Source organism: Lates calcarifer, linkage group LG23, assembly GCF_001640805.2.
Source record: "Lates calcarifer isolate ASB-BC8 linkage group LG23, TLL_Latcal_v3, whole genome shotgun sequence".
NCBI classification, from domain to species: domain Eukaryota; kingdom Metazoa; phylum Chordata; class Actinopteri; family Centropomidae; genus Lates; species Lates calcarifer.
The window spans coordinates 4,505,450-4,523,562 of record NC_066855.1 but is presented as its reverse complement, the minus strand read 5'-3'; the positions used below and the strand labels follow the sequence as shown (position 1 = coordinate 4,523,562).

The following is an 18,113-nucleotide window of genomic DNA, read 5'->3' as shown; positions in this document are numbered from 1 at the left end:
GGTTTGTATTGTGACCAGGGTCAAAGGAAATATGAAAATTACTTCCTTGCTAGTTAGAAAAAGACGACTGATACCACTCCAACAGCTGTGCCCAGCCCAAACAGCGCAGCATGTAACACCATGTAAAATGACAATATGTTGTCTTTACACTTTGGTTTATAAACAAACATGATAAAACATGTTAACTGTTTAGCTGGTATGTGGTTTTGTTATCTTAGGAAAGGGCTAAACTAGCTGCTTCCCCTGATTCCTGTCTTTGTGTTAAGCTAAGCTAAGCTAACCAGCTGTTAAATGTAGCTTGGTATTTACCCAGACATGAATGAGAGTGGTATAAAACTTCTCATCTAACTCTCTTTGGACACCAGAAACCAAGCATCAAAAATCAGTGTATAACTTGACGCAGATTCAGCAGGAGATGTAGTTTACAAACGATTTCATGAGCACCATCTACAATAAACACTTTCCAAATTTCCTGTATAAACGCAACCTGTTTTTCATCAAACTTTACATACATTTTTACAGGCCAAATTTTAACAGATGACTTATCTCCCTTTCAATATTTGAACAGCTGTCAATAAGTAATTTCTAAAACGTTCTGGTATTGTGCAGTCAGATACAGAACAGTCTCCATTCACAGACAGGCTACACTGTAGATAGAGCAGCATATGACATGAGACAATGGGGGGTGAGTCAATACTGTAAACAGAGGGGACAATCATAGCTAAGCAGTTTATAGTGCTACCTCCATCACAATGGGGCGAAATCTAGACTCAAGGTTTACTATAGGACAGTGTTCTGGTGTAACCTGTATGGGACAACATACTGTATATGGACATGTGACAGTGTCACTCTGAGGGAAAAGAGCATAAGTTAACAACATACATGGATTTCATCACCTTCAGCAGGAAAGCACAGGTGTCAGCTTCACTTTGTGATTTTTAGGTGAAAGTCTCTAAAAAGCTGCACACGTCAGGACCCTCACCCTGAACACGAACACATGAAACACTCATATACATTCAACCCAGCACCTGACATTCCTCCCCACATGAGAGCAAACAAATGTAACAACCACACCGATACAGAGCTGGACTTCTGTGATCCGACAGGCAGCGTCCTGCTACAAACAACATTGCCCTCTGAAGGTCACCAGAACGTACTGGTAAAATGCTGCCTTTGTCCTTTGACGGGGAGGGGTGGCACGGGGTGCTGGGCTGTTTGTACAGCCCCAACAGCAGACTGCGCGGGGTGGAGGATCGGTGGTGAGAAAGGCTGGGAGGGGGGTTCAAAGAGGCCGTTGTACACCTGCCAGGTTTCACCTTTGGGGTTAACAAGGTGTGAATGCATGCCTGGGGGACAGCACATGCTACAGAAAGTGTTCACAGCTTAGGATGAATATGGACTGTGAGGTGCATGAAGGAGGAAGAACTGGAGTTGTGAGAGACAGAGTACAATGTTGTAAAGAAGTTAGAGAATTGATGCTTGGTGGTTTTCTCTCTGTGGAGATATGGCATGGGAACTTTGGTGTAAAAAGTAAAAATGGATTCTTCCTAGCTAAAGTGTGAATAAAAGACTATGGAAAAGCTGTATCTGGCTACACAACCTTTTGAAGGTCCACTGGTTATTCAAGTTCATCAACAACACTGTTTATCGTATCTCCTATCTCAGTCTGCTGCTGGCGATTTGTTCTCTTTTGAGGATTTAAAGTACCAAGATAATCTAATCTCTCAAATATACAACGTCATGTTTACATGAATTTCTGCACAGGTTGGTACAGGATTGATACAAAAAAAAATCCCTGTGGAAAACTACACCATCCATGATTCAGTCATATGATTCATTATTCATTATTACGAACACTGCCTATTCTCTCCTCAACTTGCTCATCTAACACCCTCCCAGGTCACCTCAATTTTATCATAAGGTGTATTGTAATGTAGATAACGTCACTCACACTGAGAGAATGAACTTTGACCATGTAATCCAACACACGTTGCTACCTTGTGTGTGTTTTAAACTCAAACAAGCTGATATGAAGATAAACACCAAGGGGAGAAACATTCATAACCCAACTGTGTAGTCCACCAAGTTCATAGTGAAGGCTGAAAAAGCATAAAAGATGAAATTTAAAGCAAGATGTCTTTTGGTGTTGAAATAACTAAGCTAGTAATTTAAAAACTGGTTATTCACAAACTGATCCTGTTAAGATCATTTGTATGCATTCTTTGCACCACCTGTATCAAATGCCTGTTTTACAAGATGGCTGATAGGTCGGAGAGCAACGCCTTCCACATTCTCAACAGGTGACGTGATTTATGAGCTGCCAGCCCTGTGCCAACACAAGCTCTGCCTATTTGGTATTAGATAAGGAAACTGTACAATATGGGGTGACGTTGGCAGAACAAACAATAGCACCTGACCTGTTGGCACCTTTTCACTGGCTCACCTTTATTTCAACACTTTATCTAACTGACAGTCCTTCCTCCATTTGCCAAGTGCAAGCAACATCTGAGTTGGCACCGACCCTAGCAGTGGCCATTGGTCATCGTCTTGTAGCAGCGTTTCATCACTGAAATGCATCACTGGGCTTGTCCACGCAGGCTCACGGTGTGTGTGATGAAATGCAGCCGCCTCCTAAGTGACTCAGGATTGAATGGTCTCTCACTGCAGGTGGGGAAAGACTGTGTTTGGAGGTTGCCATAGATGAGCTGCTCCCTCCTTGTAATCATAATGATGTCACTGTGATCGATACTAACGGCAACGGTAGAAACACGTGGAGTGGTGACTGTGGTTAAACTCCCTTTGGACTCATTGTTTCTGATCCAAGATGATACAGATCTTACTAACTCTTCTGTCATCCACTCTGAGGTCATCTTGTTGAACCAAACTAACTGAATCTAAGAGCTCCTAAGACCTAGGACAGCTGCAGAAATCATGATATGACTGAAGCTAATAAATGTATTTTGAGGTAAGCTAGTCATGTCAACTGCCACTTTAAGAACAACCAAGCTAACTCTGCTGATGAAGATCATGTGCTATGGCTGAAAGCTCAGGAATGACACAACTGCATAAACTGCACTGCAACTTCTTATTTTCAGTTAATCTTTTTTGATTGACTAATTAATTACCTTGTCTATAAGTAATGATTATCAGTTTATCTCACTGATAATAATCAAAAGCAACCACCTCTATTTTTTATTAATTCAGTGTTGTTTGGTGATTTGAGTATTTGCTGTCATTCAGTGTGTCTACTGTGTTTGCAGCAGATCAATAACTGTGACAGTTTTTCTAACACAGAGCGATGACCTGCCAATACACACAGCACATAACATTATTTATCACTAGAACATGTAAAAGTAACTGCAATAAATCTCGTAATTTAGTTACTACAGCAAACTCAAATAACCTCAAAAACTGCATGTGTGTGCCATTTGTTCTCTGTGTGAAGAACAAGTTAGCTTTAAGTTTTTAAAGAGAGTGATTTCTATTAAATACTGCCTGAAATCTTTAGTAGCTGATCTTGAGATGCTGAGCGAGCACAGGAGGATTCAAAAAGAATCATAAGATATTTTTGTGAAATGACTGGAGTGTGACAGGGTTTTAAAGGCTCCAATTCACGGTTTATTGGGCGGTAAGTGAGTCTCTGGTCCCTTCACAGGTCCCTTGGAGGAAACTATCTGTGGACTGAGGAGCCTTTAGTTTAATGGTGGCTGCAGAACGAGGGTGTTTGAGATCTGGGGTCATTATAGAGTTGTGGAGTGTGACGGCAAAGGAGTCATAACTGACTAAACAATGAGTATACTCTTTGAAAACAACCTCCACCCTCCTCCATTTTACTTATTTTCAACAGTCTCAGCAACAGTCTAGTTTGGGAAAACAATTGCGTCTGTGTGGTTAACACTGATATTTTATTGGCTAAGATCCTTGTTTCCAGATACATTTACGTCATATTTTCCTGCTAATTGTCCTGAGTAATTCTTCTATCATGAGCAATATAGCTGATATCACAGACTGAACTTCTAATAAATAATTCAATGTTGTGGGAAAAACTCACTTCCTTGTTGAGAGTTTGATAATTTGATTGATACAACTTTCTTGTCTATACATTAAATATTAAGCTGGAGCAGCGAGACTGTTAGCGTAGCTTAGCAGACTGGCGGTAGGAGGACACTGAGAATGAGTTTTTTTCTTTCCAGAAAGAAAAGCGCCCTCACATCTGACCAGAGAAGAGCATTATTACAGAAAAAAGGGGACTTAATTCTTATTTGGTCCAGATATAAACTGCATTATTAATGATGGAAACTTCATTATTGTGTACGATGAAGCCAAGCCAGCCTGATCTTCTTCTCCTTCTCAAAGAAAGAGAGTTTGCACCAGACAAGTTGTTGTTGCCAGGACAGATGGGCCCTGAGATATAAAATATAACATAGGAGAAAAATGAACGACAGTTTATTTTCACTGACTTTTGGAAACAATTTTTGGCTCCCTGATGCTGCTGGTGATGTTGTGTCTACATTGCCCAACAACGTGGGTATTATCTAGAAAGTAAAACAGCCCAGTTGATGTTTAAAATGTCATAGACTGTTATTTACCATAACGTCAATCTCCCTTCAGAAGAAATGGCTCCTCACAAAAGCCAAAACCAGCAGCTATCGGTGGGAAACACTCATCTCTCTGTTCTCAATCCTCGTTCTCCAGGGGGAGAGAAAAATCGCTCTGGCTGATATTACAATTTTTCTCATGCTGTCAGTGCACTTCAATACTTCAAAAAACAATTTCAACTGAAGCTTGACAAACAGCTCGGAGAAAAGGTGGAAGGGGTGGGGTTCGTGCTATTCTTTCTCCCGCAACATTTTCAGTCCTTCAATACCTGCTGCTTTTCAGAGTGGAATATCAACTCCCTGTGGAGTCCAGTCATGCGCTCATGCACAGGAAGTTTCTAATTGTACACCCACTGAAACTTTTAAAAATATAGTCTGATATATGGCTTAACAGCTACGCTGCCATGGTTACTACATTGTTGATGGATGGCAACAAGCAGCAATCCATTTACTGATTGTAAAGCTATAATCATATGTGATTTCACAACTAGTAGTCATAAAGCAAGACTATGTTACTCTTACTGAGCTGTGGCCACTGTGGCCTCAAGTGAAGGATAATGGTATGTTTTCATTTCATGAATTTTGCTTGAGACATCTGCTTTAAATATAACATTATTAGGCAAACTGACTGGGTTGACAAGCAGGAAACAGCAAACGTATCTCCCCGTTACGGCCTGTTTACCTGTTGTTTTACTTTTGTGACAGAAAAAAATAAAATGTATCTCCAAGACCTGCTAAGATGTAGCGTAATAGCAAGCAAGTAGAAAGAACCAATTAAGTAAGCAAACTTTTTTGTAAGATAAATAATGTGTTACTCCTTTCAAAAGTTACATAGTAGCCTACTACTTAAACATACGCTGTTTAGCTTTAAAATTTCTCAAATATTTAGCATAATTGGTGCTAGCTACCAGTGGTAGCAACACAAAAATTATTTTAAGAATTAACTAGCTGATAAAGTGACAATTCCTCCCATGAATTATGCTGCTGGTGAGCAGAAGAGCACTGACGTAGGTCATAGGCTTTCACTCATCTGATCATACTCTTAGTTTTCCTTCAGGCAGTTGTGACGTTTGACTAAAAGTCTCTCCTTATTACCAGTACACTTTCACCTCCATTACAGTAATAAAATGAAAGAGGAAATGTGGACAAACTGTAGTCCCAGGAAAGGCAGCAGGCATGAAGTAAAAGCCTCAGGTAACTTTCTGCAAATACCTGCCAACCACTGTGACGCAAAAGCACCACACCATTCATCTTTACAGGTGTCTGCAGTGGAGTTAGTCAGTGTAGCAGTTTGAAGGACAATATACTGAATTCTTGAGCCTGAATCAAGTATTCCACTGTCAGAGATGGAGTGAATGATTTAAGATTCACTTGAGGTGATGACAAACAACCACAAATCCTGTAAAAGTCAGTGTTCCCCTCATTTCCATAGTGTTTGAGCCTCCCCTGGCCTCCACAGACAGACAGAAAAGTCCGGCGGTGGGTTTGGTGAGGCAGATGGAGAAACAGGGGATGAGCAGTCTGTCTGTTTGTTCAGCGTGTTTGCTGCTCCTCTCGCTGCAGTGTGTGAGAGAATTCGCACTGTCTTGTTGTCGTCTTTTCCAGGAAGTCAAAGAGTGGCTGTGAGTTTGTGTGCCTTTTTGACTAGAGGCCATTTTCTGTATTGAGTTGGATTCTTATAGTTGGGGTCAAATAAGACAGTGCAACCTAATGTTTTCTTTTCTAGTCATGTTTCACTTTTTGTGCACACATTCAGCCGTGGGCACATGCTCATATAATCAGACATAAAACATCCACTCACACTCGTGTGTGGCTGTAGCGAACAGAAAAAGAGGGGAAACTAGATAAAGGCACAAAGAAAGGCGTTAACACTGTATTTCAGTGCTAAAGCTGCTATCCTTGACTTCCCACATGTTCAAAATTTGTCAAAGATGACAGAGCCTTTACCGTGGCGTCTGCGAAGTTGTTGCACCTCATTGTTTTGAGTATGCAGAGAAAATGTCATCGGCCGACCATGCAGCACGAACATATTATTTAATGAAGCGATGAAGTACTGGCATTGTTAACTGACAGGTGTGACCTGACAGACTCAACCAACATTTCATGACAGATGGGTATGGAGAGCGTCTCCTGTCACTGCAAATGTTTTGCTGCGGTCTGCCAGAAAGATTCAAATAATAATATCCTAATTTCAAAATGCAGAGAAAAGATTTCTGTGCTAATTTGGTTAGGTTTCATCATCAGCAATAAGGAAGCTAACCTGTGATAGATCTGACCTGCGTATCTAGATATCAAAGCCTGCGCAGTACATGTTTATTCTATGAAATACATTCTTCAAAGTTTCCTTTTCAGACTATACAATGATGATCAAGTCTGCTGCCTTGATGTTTTATTAACTTCCTTATTCCTCTACTTATACATCCGCCAAATGTGACAGACACACCTAATCCCCTCTCTTTCACACAGTGACAGCTCTGTGAAAATCTCTTCACCTAGTCTAACATTTCATCAAAATGTGTTTATGACGTGAAGTAATGCAAGTGCCACCTTAAAGAAGGGAACGCAGTCAGAAATACCAGCAGAGAACCCACTGCTTTTCTTTTAAAAGCCATGCATAATGAAGTAAAATGTATGTAATCACAGTAATCACCATTTCTCTATAAAAACAGAAGGCAAAATGACAAAGCATTATGTCTCCATTTTAACTGCCCTGCTGATTCCTTATCTTTCACATCAGCCTAAGCTTACATGAGGCCAATTTGTAAAACCTGGCATTAGGGAGTGATGCAGCATATATAAAAAAAATACACAACTTGATGAATTGTAATGGCACTGAATTAGGAGCCCCGGATGAAACAGGTCAGCTCCAAATTGTGGCACTAATAGAATAATTGGAGATGAGTCACAGGATGGATGAAAAACAACCTGTACAAGCTTGATGGCGGCCTCAGAGGAGGAGAGAGAGGAGAGGAAGCACTTCAATCACAGGAAGAAGTAGACAGTAGATAATAATGGATTTCTGCTGCTTCTGTGCCACAAGGGTTCAGTGTTATTTCCAGATGTTTGCGTAATTGATTTGCATTTTGGATGATGGTTGCATACAGGCAAAATATGTCACCACAATGCAGCATTTTGATGGTCTCTAGCTTCCATTATTCAACAGGGTGTATGGGTGAAAAAAAAACAGGTTGGTATTTTAAGTGAAAAAGTCACTTTCATCATCTCATGGTGACTTTATAAAATCAGTTTGACATTTGGGGGAGTAGACTTATATTCAGCGTTATATGTATCTGTACGGTACATATAGGGCTACAGCCAGCAGCCAGTTAGCTTAGCTTAACATAAAGACCATAAACAGGAGGAAAAAGTCAACTAACTAAAGCTAACTAATTAGCTAATTGATTGTTTCATTTGTAAGAAATGCCTCTGTAGTTTTATAATTTCTTGGTTGTGAGCAGTGAGTCTTGTTGAGGTTGCCAGGTAACTAGTGATGGGAATTACAGCTCTTTAAAAGGGAGCTGCATCTTATGGCTCCATTCCTTTCCAGGAATCGTCCAATAACAAGTAACCAAGTTAATTAATGAGCTTTAGAGGTGATTTTGTTACCTTTAGAAAGAGCTAGGCCCTATTACCACCTTTATGCTAAGCTAAGCTAACAGCTGCAGGCTACAGTCTTCTATATTTTGTAAGGGCATGATGATGGTTTTGATTTTCTCAGTTCCTTTCAACATATTTCAACAGAAATGGGGGTTAGGAATTATTATTTTTCAATTTCAAGTCTTCACCACAGAGACATTCAGTCAGGCAGTATGGATATCAGGCAGACCCCCCTGAGATTACGCTCACTGTAGGTAGATTTAACCTGGACTCGCATGAAACTCACCAAGCTCTCTGGAGACTGGAGACACGATAGCATTCTCTCCGATCTTTGAGACTGCATCAAAATAGACCTTCCCAGCAAGAGTCATCGCTGCGTGGCGGGGGAGGTGGACAGAAAAACATCATCAAGTTACTTGCTGGTAAAAAAGACTTCCTGGATCATTTTGTATTCTGGTGAGGATTTATTTGGCAAAGCAAACAAACTAAAGCAGTATCAGTGTCAGTGAGGGTGAAAGCTGCGTTTACCTGTGACTGATTTCTCATAGCTCTTCCCGAGGTTGACCAGATTCCTCAGGCCTGGGTTGAACTGCTCCATCACATTCTGGGACAAAGAGCGGAGATAAAACGTGAGGAGGAAAGCAATGACCACTGATATAAACACACCACTTCACACAGTTTCTTATGTTGTTTTTGTCTTTAGCGCAGTCACAAACATCTCTAATTTCTCTCTTTTTTTTAAAGGGCATTGCCATGAATAATAAAACTCATGAGGCTATTTTTGTGGGAGTGGGTGGAGAAGAGAAACACATGAAAACAAGTGCAAGTGTTTGTGCTGTTGCTCTATAAATATCACCATGTGAGAACAATAAAAACTTTCAATTTTTAACTTGACCCCTCACGTATGCTTTACGACTCCCTCAAAAGAGCGAAGTCCCACACACACACACACACACACACACACACACAAAGACAAAGTCGCTGCTATTTGCAGCATGAACCTCATCACACTCCCTCCCACCCCCACCCGTCTCTCTCTCTCTCTCTCTGTCTCTCTCTCTTTCTATTGAAATGCCTCAACAATCAAGTGGTGTTCACCTCCCTGTCTCTATTCCCCTGGCACGCCCTCAACTGAACAATGAAGGGGCAGGTATGACTTTACACGGAGAAAAGAACAGAGCGGAGGAGAGAGAAAAAGGGAAACGGGTTCCTTGTTTTCTTTTCTCTCTCACTCTCTCTCTCTCTCACAGCTGAAACTGTGGCACACTGTAAACTTAAGGTATGACTCTCTCTCTCTCTCTGTCACACACACACACACACACACACACACACACATGTGCTAAACCTGTGAGGATGTTCCACAAAAATGATCTTTAATCCTAATTCTGTGATTAAATTAAAACCCAATCCCAAGCCATAAAACAACCTTTTTTTTTTTTTTTTTTTTACCTTTTAACCTTTTATCTATCTACCCTCACCTGCTTATCAGATGTGATAGGCAACAGTGTGTAAATTTGATTAGATTAATCTGGATTGACCAAACAAGATTAATCTCATGATCAAATGGCGGTTGATCGAGTTTCAGCGGGCTGATTGATGGGTTGAGAGCAACTTTTTTCTCTCTCTCTCTCTCTCTTTCTCATCACACATTTGATGGACAGGAGGGCTTTGGCTGCACTGTGGTTCACTGTGATTTATCCATCCTTTAATAATCAAATACCAGGGTGTGTCCCTCAGTGTTGGTTTTGTTGAACTTTACAGGCTGTTATTAGAGTTCACAAATACTTTCCTTGCCTTGTAAATAGGTTTCAGTGGCTCAAACAGAGGACTTATTTTTTTACAGTGTGAAAGTGAAAGAGTGAGTCTCTTACACAAAAAGTTGAAGAAGGAAATAACAGTCACATAAAACGTGACTAGTCCCAATAAAAACACCTGCACATAAATCACACCTGTTTCATTTATGGTCATCATTACAAGGCAACAAAATGAATCATAACCCCAACCATGAAAAGCTGATTTCCCCTCTTAGTGTTCACAGTGATCACAAACCAGGCATACCGCCTATAATTAATCAGCTGATTATTTCCTCGTTAGTTAGACATATCACTCACCTTGTATGTACTTTCAGTAAGCTTGCTCACATCCTCTGGAGCCCGAGACATGGTGTCAGGTTTTTTTTTTCCTCAAGCCCAGAAGTCAGAGAAAAAAAACACAACAACAACAAAGAGAAAAATAGAAATGGTGCTTTGTAATCCAGGTGTTCAATAATAAATCCCACGGTCGGACCTGCACCCTCACTCCGTGCATGTGCGGGCACAGCGACGCTCAGCAGCGGCAGCAACAGCAGCGGCAGAGGCAGAGGCAGCCGGCGGAGGACACGCACTGACTGGGACACCGAGAGACTTCCCCAGTGCGTTTAGAGGGAAGAGTGATGATGAGGAAGGAGGGCGGAGGAGCGCGAGGGGGTGGGGGTCGTGACGTCAGAGGAGGTGTTAGACCACAGGTGAAATAAAAAGTTACGAGAGAGAGAGAGAGAGAGAGCGAGAGAAACTACATGACTGTTGTGGATTTTTTTTAAATGTGGGGAGGGCTGACGCTGAGGTGTCGTTGAAATAAAACGCTCCACTGGCCTTTAGAGGGCGTTATAACACTAATGTTTGCACTGCAGTCCATGAGAGGAGGATATTGTTACATTCTTAGGAAAAAGTGGCTGTGCCACAGTGTTACATTAGACATCTCATGTTAACCTTCTGTATTTGGAGACTAAAAATAGGACAGGTAGGCAAAAGTATTTGTTGTGCAAAAAAACAAAAAACAAAAAAACTTTGCCTCTGTGAATATTAAATTACTTTATATTGTGTTATTATATTATGATCCATCATGTGTAGGAAACATTTTGCTGCTGTTGCTTGTGCTGTTGTTTATACTGCTATATCATATTCATCACACAGTATATATTTATGTAAGGTATTCATCTGTAAAGTAACTATAAGATAAACGTTATGGAGTAGAAATATGAAAAAGAATTAACTGGAAGTTCTTCAGTACAAGTACAGTTACCTTCCACTACTGTCAGTCTATAGCAAATTCATATCCAAACAAGCCACTATCATGTGAAAACTTGGATTGATGTTTTCTGTAAAACGTGACTGAGCATGGCCTGATGAGGGCGATATACCCAAGCAGTTGAAAAGCATTAGTGCATCATCTCCAGCCTGATTTTTTGTTGAGACTTAAAGGCTCCACATATCATTATTGGGCCAAACCTGCATGATTCTTTACTGCATGTGTATGTGTCAGCAAGACAGAGAAAGGCAGAGGCTTTGAATGTAGGCCAATAAGAGATTATAATATTTTTGATTATGCACATTCTATATCACCATTTTTATCTGCTCTATTTGACATTAATCTTGTATTTCAACCTCAAAACTTCATCCAAACATAATTCAGGATTAGTCACAGTAACCAGTTATATCCTACTGGTTGTGTAATTCTTGGGTTGTTAGTGCCACCATGTGGATATGTCCTGTTTCAGACTAAAACATATTAATATACTGAACCTCGCCTGTCCTTGAAATGAAATGAAACTTTAGACCTTGTTTTTGTCTTAGAGAAACATGAAAGATAAAATGAAAGAGGAGACGTCCTCTCCATCACTGAGAGGAATGTGACCCAGGCCAGAGCCTCCTGTTCAAAGGCTGGTTGTTGTTCCCCAGCCACATGACTGAAACGCATGGTGACGATTTCAAGCCTTTACAGCTCTGAATCTCACAGTCAGTCAGAAGGCAACACATCACCCCCCTTCATCACCCCCCCCCCATGTCCAACCACTCTGCTCTCAGCTTTACCTTTATTTCTACTTGAGGTCCTCCAGTGATCTCCTGTGTGAGAGGACCAGCAGATATGGACAGGTAAATGTAAAATCTGCTTCATTAAACACATTTGACCTTTGTAAAATTCATTTGTAAAACTCTGAGACATATGCCCTACAGAAAACATGTTGTATGGATCGTGATGCTTCTTCTCCTGGTCCTCCTGGGTGTGGCAGAGTCTACAGACCCTTTGACAGATTTGGGTAGGCCATCCAGCATTTCTTTTGTACTTTTCTTGCAGGAATAGTGTCTCCCTAATGAAGGATATCTTCTCTTTTAAACAGAAAATATTGCCGGGAAGCTTGTTTTCTATCAAATGGATGGAAATGCCACTTATGTGAGAGACACAGGAGAGTTGGCGTCAGATGTTCCCACAGAGACCATGTTTGAACTCTTCGATCCCCAGCGGAATTTCAGTTCTGCAAAATTCACCTATACATGGGATTTAGGCAACGGGTGCGAGGATTTTCTCAATATTTTACATTCTCCCAAAGGTTTGCGGCACTTCTCTTAATCATTCATACTTCTCCTCCTCTGTGATGCAGAGAAGTGATCCAAGGGACGGAGCCAGTTGTCCGCTATCATTACTCAGAATCAGGGAACTACACACTGCGGCTGAAAGTAGGAGTCAATGTGACCAAATCTGCCCCTCCAATCACCGGGGTCTACTCCACAGATGTTCAAGTGCTCGGTTTGTGTGTTTTATTTTTTTTATTTTTTACATCACTCAAAGTTTCAAACTTTATTTTATTCCCTTGGTAGAAATAAAAATGATCAGATAATGAGGTTATGGTAATGTCACTGGTTCCAATTGCAGTTTCAGTAAATGTCACCAAGGCAGACTTCCTCTGTGTCTTATAAATTAATCCAAGAAAATCCCTGAAGAAATTCAATTTGCATTGTGAAATGATCTGATGTAACCGTCATTCAGATGTTCAGAATGAAGCGAATTCCTCAAATGGATGTTAAGAAAAGTACATTTTGTATCTTTCTGAAGTCTTACCAAAGTAAAGTTGTGCCAAAACTAATCGTGGTAGACAGTGAAATGACTAATAACTGAAATTAATTTGTAGATGCCATCAAAAAAATTGAGCTGACGGGCCCTTCAGATTATGAGGTGTCTCAGGACACCAGTCTGGCTTTTCATGTCGATGGAAGGTAAGCTGCATTTAGTCTGTTCATTTTCTTTTTCTTGCAATCAATTATTGTGCACTGATTGGAAAGTACATCTATCCAGACTGAAGAGAAACTTAGGTTTTTAAACTTTCACTCTTATTTTCTTGTGTTCATCTTTTTCTTTGTTGGTTGCTCATTGATCTCTGTATTTAATGAGATAATTGATATTCATCATTGACTCCATTTCAGTTTTCAACAGGCACAGGAGTGAAATTATCATAATGATCGATATGAAAAAGTCACCATTATCCTCCTGCCTCTTCCCATCTTCCTTTCACTTTTACATTTGATACATCTGACCATTCCAACTTTAAAAAAGAATAGAAAATTAACAGTAATGATAATGAAGGTTACTGTCCTCTGTGTGTGTTTTTAGTCCTCCCATGTGGGTGTGCTGGCGTTTCCTGACTAACTGTGTGCCGGACATTACGGGGGGCTGCACGCTGACCATGTTGTATGAAAACACACTGAGACTGAACCACACCTTCACCTCAACTGGTGTCCACTGCCTGGACATCAGCGTCCGCAATGACATCAGCAAACTGCAGACCTCCTTCAGCCTCTATGTCAAGAGAAACAGTGAGGGGGCCACACACACACACACACACAGAGAGAGAGAGAGAGAGAGAGAGAGAAATGCCTGCAAGTCTGGATGTTAACAGGGATACTTTCCATAACAAAAAGATGGAAAGAAACTGAGAAGTGGAGGTGAAAGAAGACAGAAACTCAGGTAAAGAGGTGGGCAGGAAAGAAAGAAAGCTTTAGAAGGATTGTTGACTGGTAGGCATTATGGCATATTATTGTTGGTGAAAGAATTGTTGTTGAAAAGATTTTCATATCTCAGTGGTTGCATGGTTTCTGTTGGGGTTTAGGAGAATCCATCACAGTGTTATGAAACTGTGCTGAATCTGTCAAATAATGTCAAAAGTGGTTTGTCATGAAGTGATACAACAAGACCACTGGACTGTAGTTGTACATGTTTAGTGACACAAAGTCATCTTGACCACCTTTCTCAGGTTGTTCTACACCTTTTAACACCTTGATCCAAATCACTGTGATGACTCTCACATGACCAACATGTGACCTTAAGCCCTCAACCACTCCCACGTGGCGTCATGCTGTGAACGACCCTGAGAGGTTTTAACAGGTTTTAATGCCTGTGACTCCCTATCAGTCAATTCTCCCATCTGGAGAACACAATACACAGTGTTATGAAAACATAAATACACACAAGCTGCCACTGTACATAACATGGGAGGTGTGTACATACTGGCAGTGGTCCCCAGGGCTGACAACTGCATGTTCATAAGAGTGTGAATTTAACATGCAAGGCAATTAGTTTTGATGCTCAGCAGCAGAGTATATGGAGGACCAAGAGGATGCAAAAGCATTTGACTCTAGTTTAATGATTCTTTAATCAATTAAAAAGTGACTCTGTGGAATAATGTTTTCTTTACCAGAGGCCTTACAGTCTGATCAGACTGATCAGACAATATCCTTTGTTCCTCCTTCAACAGTTATATGGAGTGAACTATATACACACACTGTCTGCAGTGATGACCAATTATACTGTATATTATTATAACATGTAAACACATCTGTTTCACTGTGTATTTATTGCTATAACACTAAAATCAACATACAGGCATCCTGTATAGATAAGACAGGTAGAATCATGGAAAAGGAGAACAGGAAGAAGGGACAGGAGGCAGTCTTCCATCTGATGTAGTTAGTTTACATGATTACAGTCATTTTAGATCCTGCACTGTCAGTGACAGCATTGCAGTGTTATCAGGATCATGTTTCTGGAGGTCAGCGAAGTGCGACAACGTAACTGAAAGAGCATGAATACAACCTAAAAGTCTTTTCAATTGAACAGTTTGTTGATGAACTGGGTTATTTTATTTATTCAATCTTATTAATCGACCTTATTATCATTTAATGAACCCTTACTGAATTGATTTCTTTAATATTTCTATTCATAGAAGAATGGATTTATTCATTCGTAAACTCTTTGACTAATCCCTTCTTTTACTTCCAACTAGAAATAAATGACTTGACCATTTTGTGCAAGGCTTTCTTAGCTCTCTATATAATTCAGTGTCTGGACATTGTGTAATTTTAATGAATCTGAATGAATCAAAATCAGTGACCCTTTATCCTGATTCATCAGTTTGATCTAGTATCTGCATACAGCTGATTACTTCTGATTTTCTAGTTTATTTTTTCTCTTTTTTTGTTTTTTACAATCAGAAAGATTATTGAAAGTGGGAGAAGCTGTGCTGTGTCATGAGGTGTTTCGGATAAAACTGTTAGTTCCACAGCAAGAGAGGGAACAGTGAAAATGGAGGAATCCAGGCATGTCGGAGGAGAGTGAGCTGACTGGTCAGCACATGTCTGCTGTGCTCAATTGATTCGCTGAAGTTGTGATCCAGCTAAAGCTGACAATAATGAGCTTTTAATGTCAGCTTCTTACTTAATGGGAAGCATATTAACGCCTTTGTTTGACCTTTGTTCTTGTGATATTGAGGGCATTTTAACAGGAAGGACCTCATAGTCTGCTATTGTTACCCACTCCCACCTCTGCAGCAGCTGGACCAGATCACAGTTGAAAGACAACATCTTTCTTCATGTCATCCAGATGATAAATGAGATCTAGACGTGGATATTAACCTTATTTTAAAAACACACTTTAATTTAGATAAGCTTATTTTCACACTTTCAGATCACACACTGTTACTAATAAAAACACACTCACTGATAACATGTTTTTCTCTGTGTTAATTGCAGCCAACCCCCACATGTTCTTCATCCTGTCATGTGCTGCCATTCTTGTCGCAACTTTCTCCTTCATCACAGTTATCGCCTGTCGCCCTCGTCATCAGATCAGACCACAGGTATGTACAGTGAACTGTATTTAAATGTAGTTCATCATTATATCCTATTGTTTAAGATGAGATATTTAGCATTGCTTTATGTTTGCTTACATTAGCTCTCATGTAGAGATTCTTTACCCTCATTAAGAGAATTAGTGTTTGCGCTTAAATGCTGTTAATGACCACAAGGAGGCTGTCTGTGCCTAGAAATAAACTGAAAATCCAACATACTGTAGATATGGGACTGATTGTCATTGTCTGTAAAACTGCAATTTATCTAAAAGCAACTTAAAAACAATCAGACATTTCATTGACTGACATCTGGATAAATGTCATTTTGCAGATTGCTGCTTCCAGTAATGCTGTATTCCTGAAGAGCCAAGACTCAGATAATCAAAGCAGGATTCTCTTTAACTTCTCCAACGTGGAGAGAGGAGAGAAAGAGCCGCTCCTCATGCAGCATGGTACTCAATACTCCTCTTAACCGTCACACTGCTCCTCTGTCTGCTCTCTGTCTGTGCACATGTATATATTTGGCAGAAGATAATATACAATTATGCCTTTACGGATGTAATAACAATTTTCATCTTATCACATATCACCATGGATTTATATTGCTAAATCTGTGACCAGTGCATGATTAAGTTGCATAAGTAGTGCCTGTTTTGGACTGTGGTCTAAGCTGTGTTAATTAATGGTTCAGTCATTATTGTTCAGTAAGTAGCTGATGATGATCAATTAATGAGTCACTGAGCTGGGCCTGACATTCAGATGAACTCATAATAAATTAATAGCTCAAGTGTAGGTCATGTTTAAACAATGAGTGCTAAGTTAAACATGCTGTGACTGCATCAGACTGTTCACTTATTTATTGTTTTTTTTTTCATATTGTGTATATGTATGTATAGATATGGGCTGCTTAAATCTGTGCCTCGCTTTGCTTTGCTCTCAAGAAAAAGAATAAAACATATGTTTCCTTTGTAGCAACATGTTTGAACTCTTGAGCATTTGAAGAAGGCCTATCCATCAGTGCAACAAATGTGCAGCAGTGGGGTACACCACACCCAAAAATACCACTACAGATATACAGAGCTGAGGAACATCTTTTTCTCTTTCTGATGGGGAACTATGAAAGCCTGTACAGAATTTCGTGCCAAATCAACCTTCACATTCCACTGGATAAGTGAAATTGCTGTTGATTGTTGGTGGCACTAAATATGTCAGGAGATCATCAAAGTAAATAGGATTTATTCTCTGGGCTTCATGGATATCTGAACCAAGTTCCATGGTAATCCATCCAATAGTTAACTGATGTTTCAGTCTGAAAGTGGTGGATTGACTGGCTGAGCTGAGATAGCTATAAACATCAAGAGTAAAAAGAAAAGAGTATAATTTAAGCAAACAAAAGGAACGGCATTACACAAAATATAAACCTTGAATCTTTTCCACCTGTGGTGACGTCAGTCAGATTATTTTGGGGCTCTTTAGTGCCTTGATGGTGTTTAACGACAGCTTGTCCTCTGTTAGAGATGTCACAGCATTATTAATTGTCAGCCTCTTGATGAATGCCAGCTGTCAGAGATGCCATGAGGAGCTGCAGGTGTTTCGATGAGTACCTCACTTCCATCAGAGGATCGACCTTGAGCTAAAATACCACTGTGGTTGATGTCTGCAGCTATCCACAGCTTTGAGAAGAATCACATCTCATGAACTGGCTTTTAATCCCTCAGTTCTTTCACATCCACTGAAGCTGTCTCGAGCTGTGAGCGAACCTAAAAATGTAAATAGCAACTTTTGAAATCTTCAATGGAAACAGTCTTTTGATTAAAACAGGATCTGTAAAGTTGTTAGTGTGTCAACTTTGTATTTATGTTTTATGTGTGAGTCCATGTAAGACATAAATGTTCAATATATCCTCTTTGTAGAAAGCAGAGTAGAAAACTGTAATAAAAACCTGGAAGATGCTAAAATTATCTACAACGCTGAGAAGAACT

General features: G+C 40.1%; 2 protein-coding genes across 4 annotated transcripts in view; one reads left to right on the top strand and one right to left on the bottom strand.

Annotated features, from left to right (window-relative positions):
- baiap2l1a (BAR/IMD domain containing adaptor protein 2 like 1a) overlaps positions 1–10,641 on the bottom strand; it is a 62,849-nt gene extending 52,208 nt beyond the window's left edge. The window contains exons 1-3 of one of the 3 annotated variants that reach the window (XM_051066471.1): positions 10,307–10,641; positions 8,724–8,799; positions 8,482–8,568 (exon numbers count right to left, since the gene is read on the bottom strand). In XM_051066471.1, coding sequence (XP_050922428.1) covers positions 8,482–8,568; positions 8,724–8,799; positions 10,307–10,357 — 214 coding nt within the window. In that variant the 5' untranslated portion in view covers positions 10,358–10,641. The remainder of the gene's footprint in view (positions 1–8,481; positions 8,569–8,723; positions 8,800–10,306) is intronic. The other 2 variants (XM_051066470.1, XM_051066469.1) reach the window with 2 other exon arrangements.
- Positions 10,642–11,984: 1,343 nt separating this feature from the next.
- LOC108889949 (transmembrane protein 130-like) lies at positions 11,985–17,108 on the top strand. The gene is made up of 8 exons (XM_018686667.2): positions 11,985–12,106; positions 12,188–12,270; positions 12,352–12,523; positions 12,613–12,758; positions 13,141–13,225; positions 13,620–13,822; positions 16,034–16,140; positions 16,463–17,108. The coding sequence occupies exons 1-8, from the start codon at positions 12,099–12,101 to the stop codon at positions 16,601–16,603; spliced, it is 945 nt and encodes a 314-aa protein (XP_018542183.1). The 5' UTR covers positions 11,985–12,098; the 3' UTR covers positions 16,604–17,108.
- Positions 17,109–18,113: the final 1,005 nt, after the last annotated feature.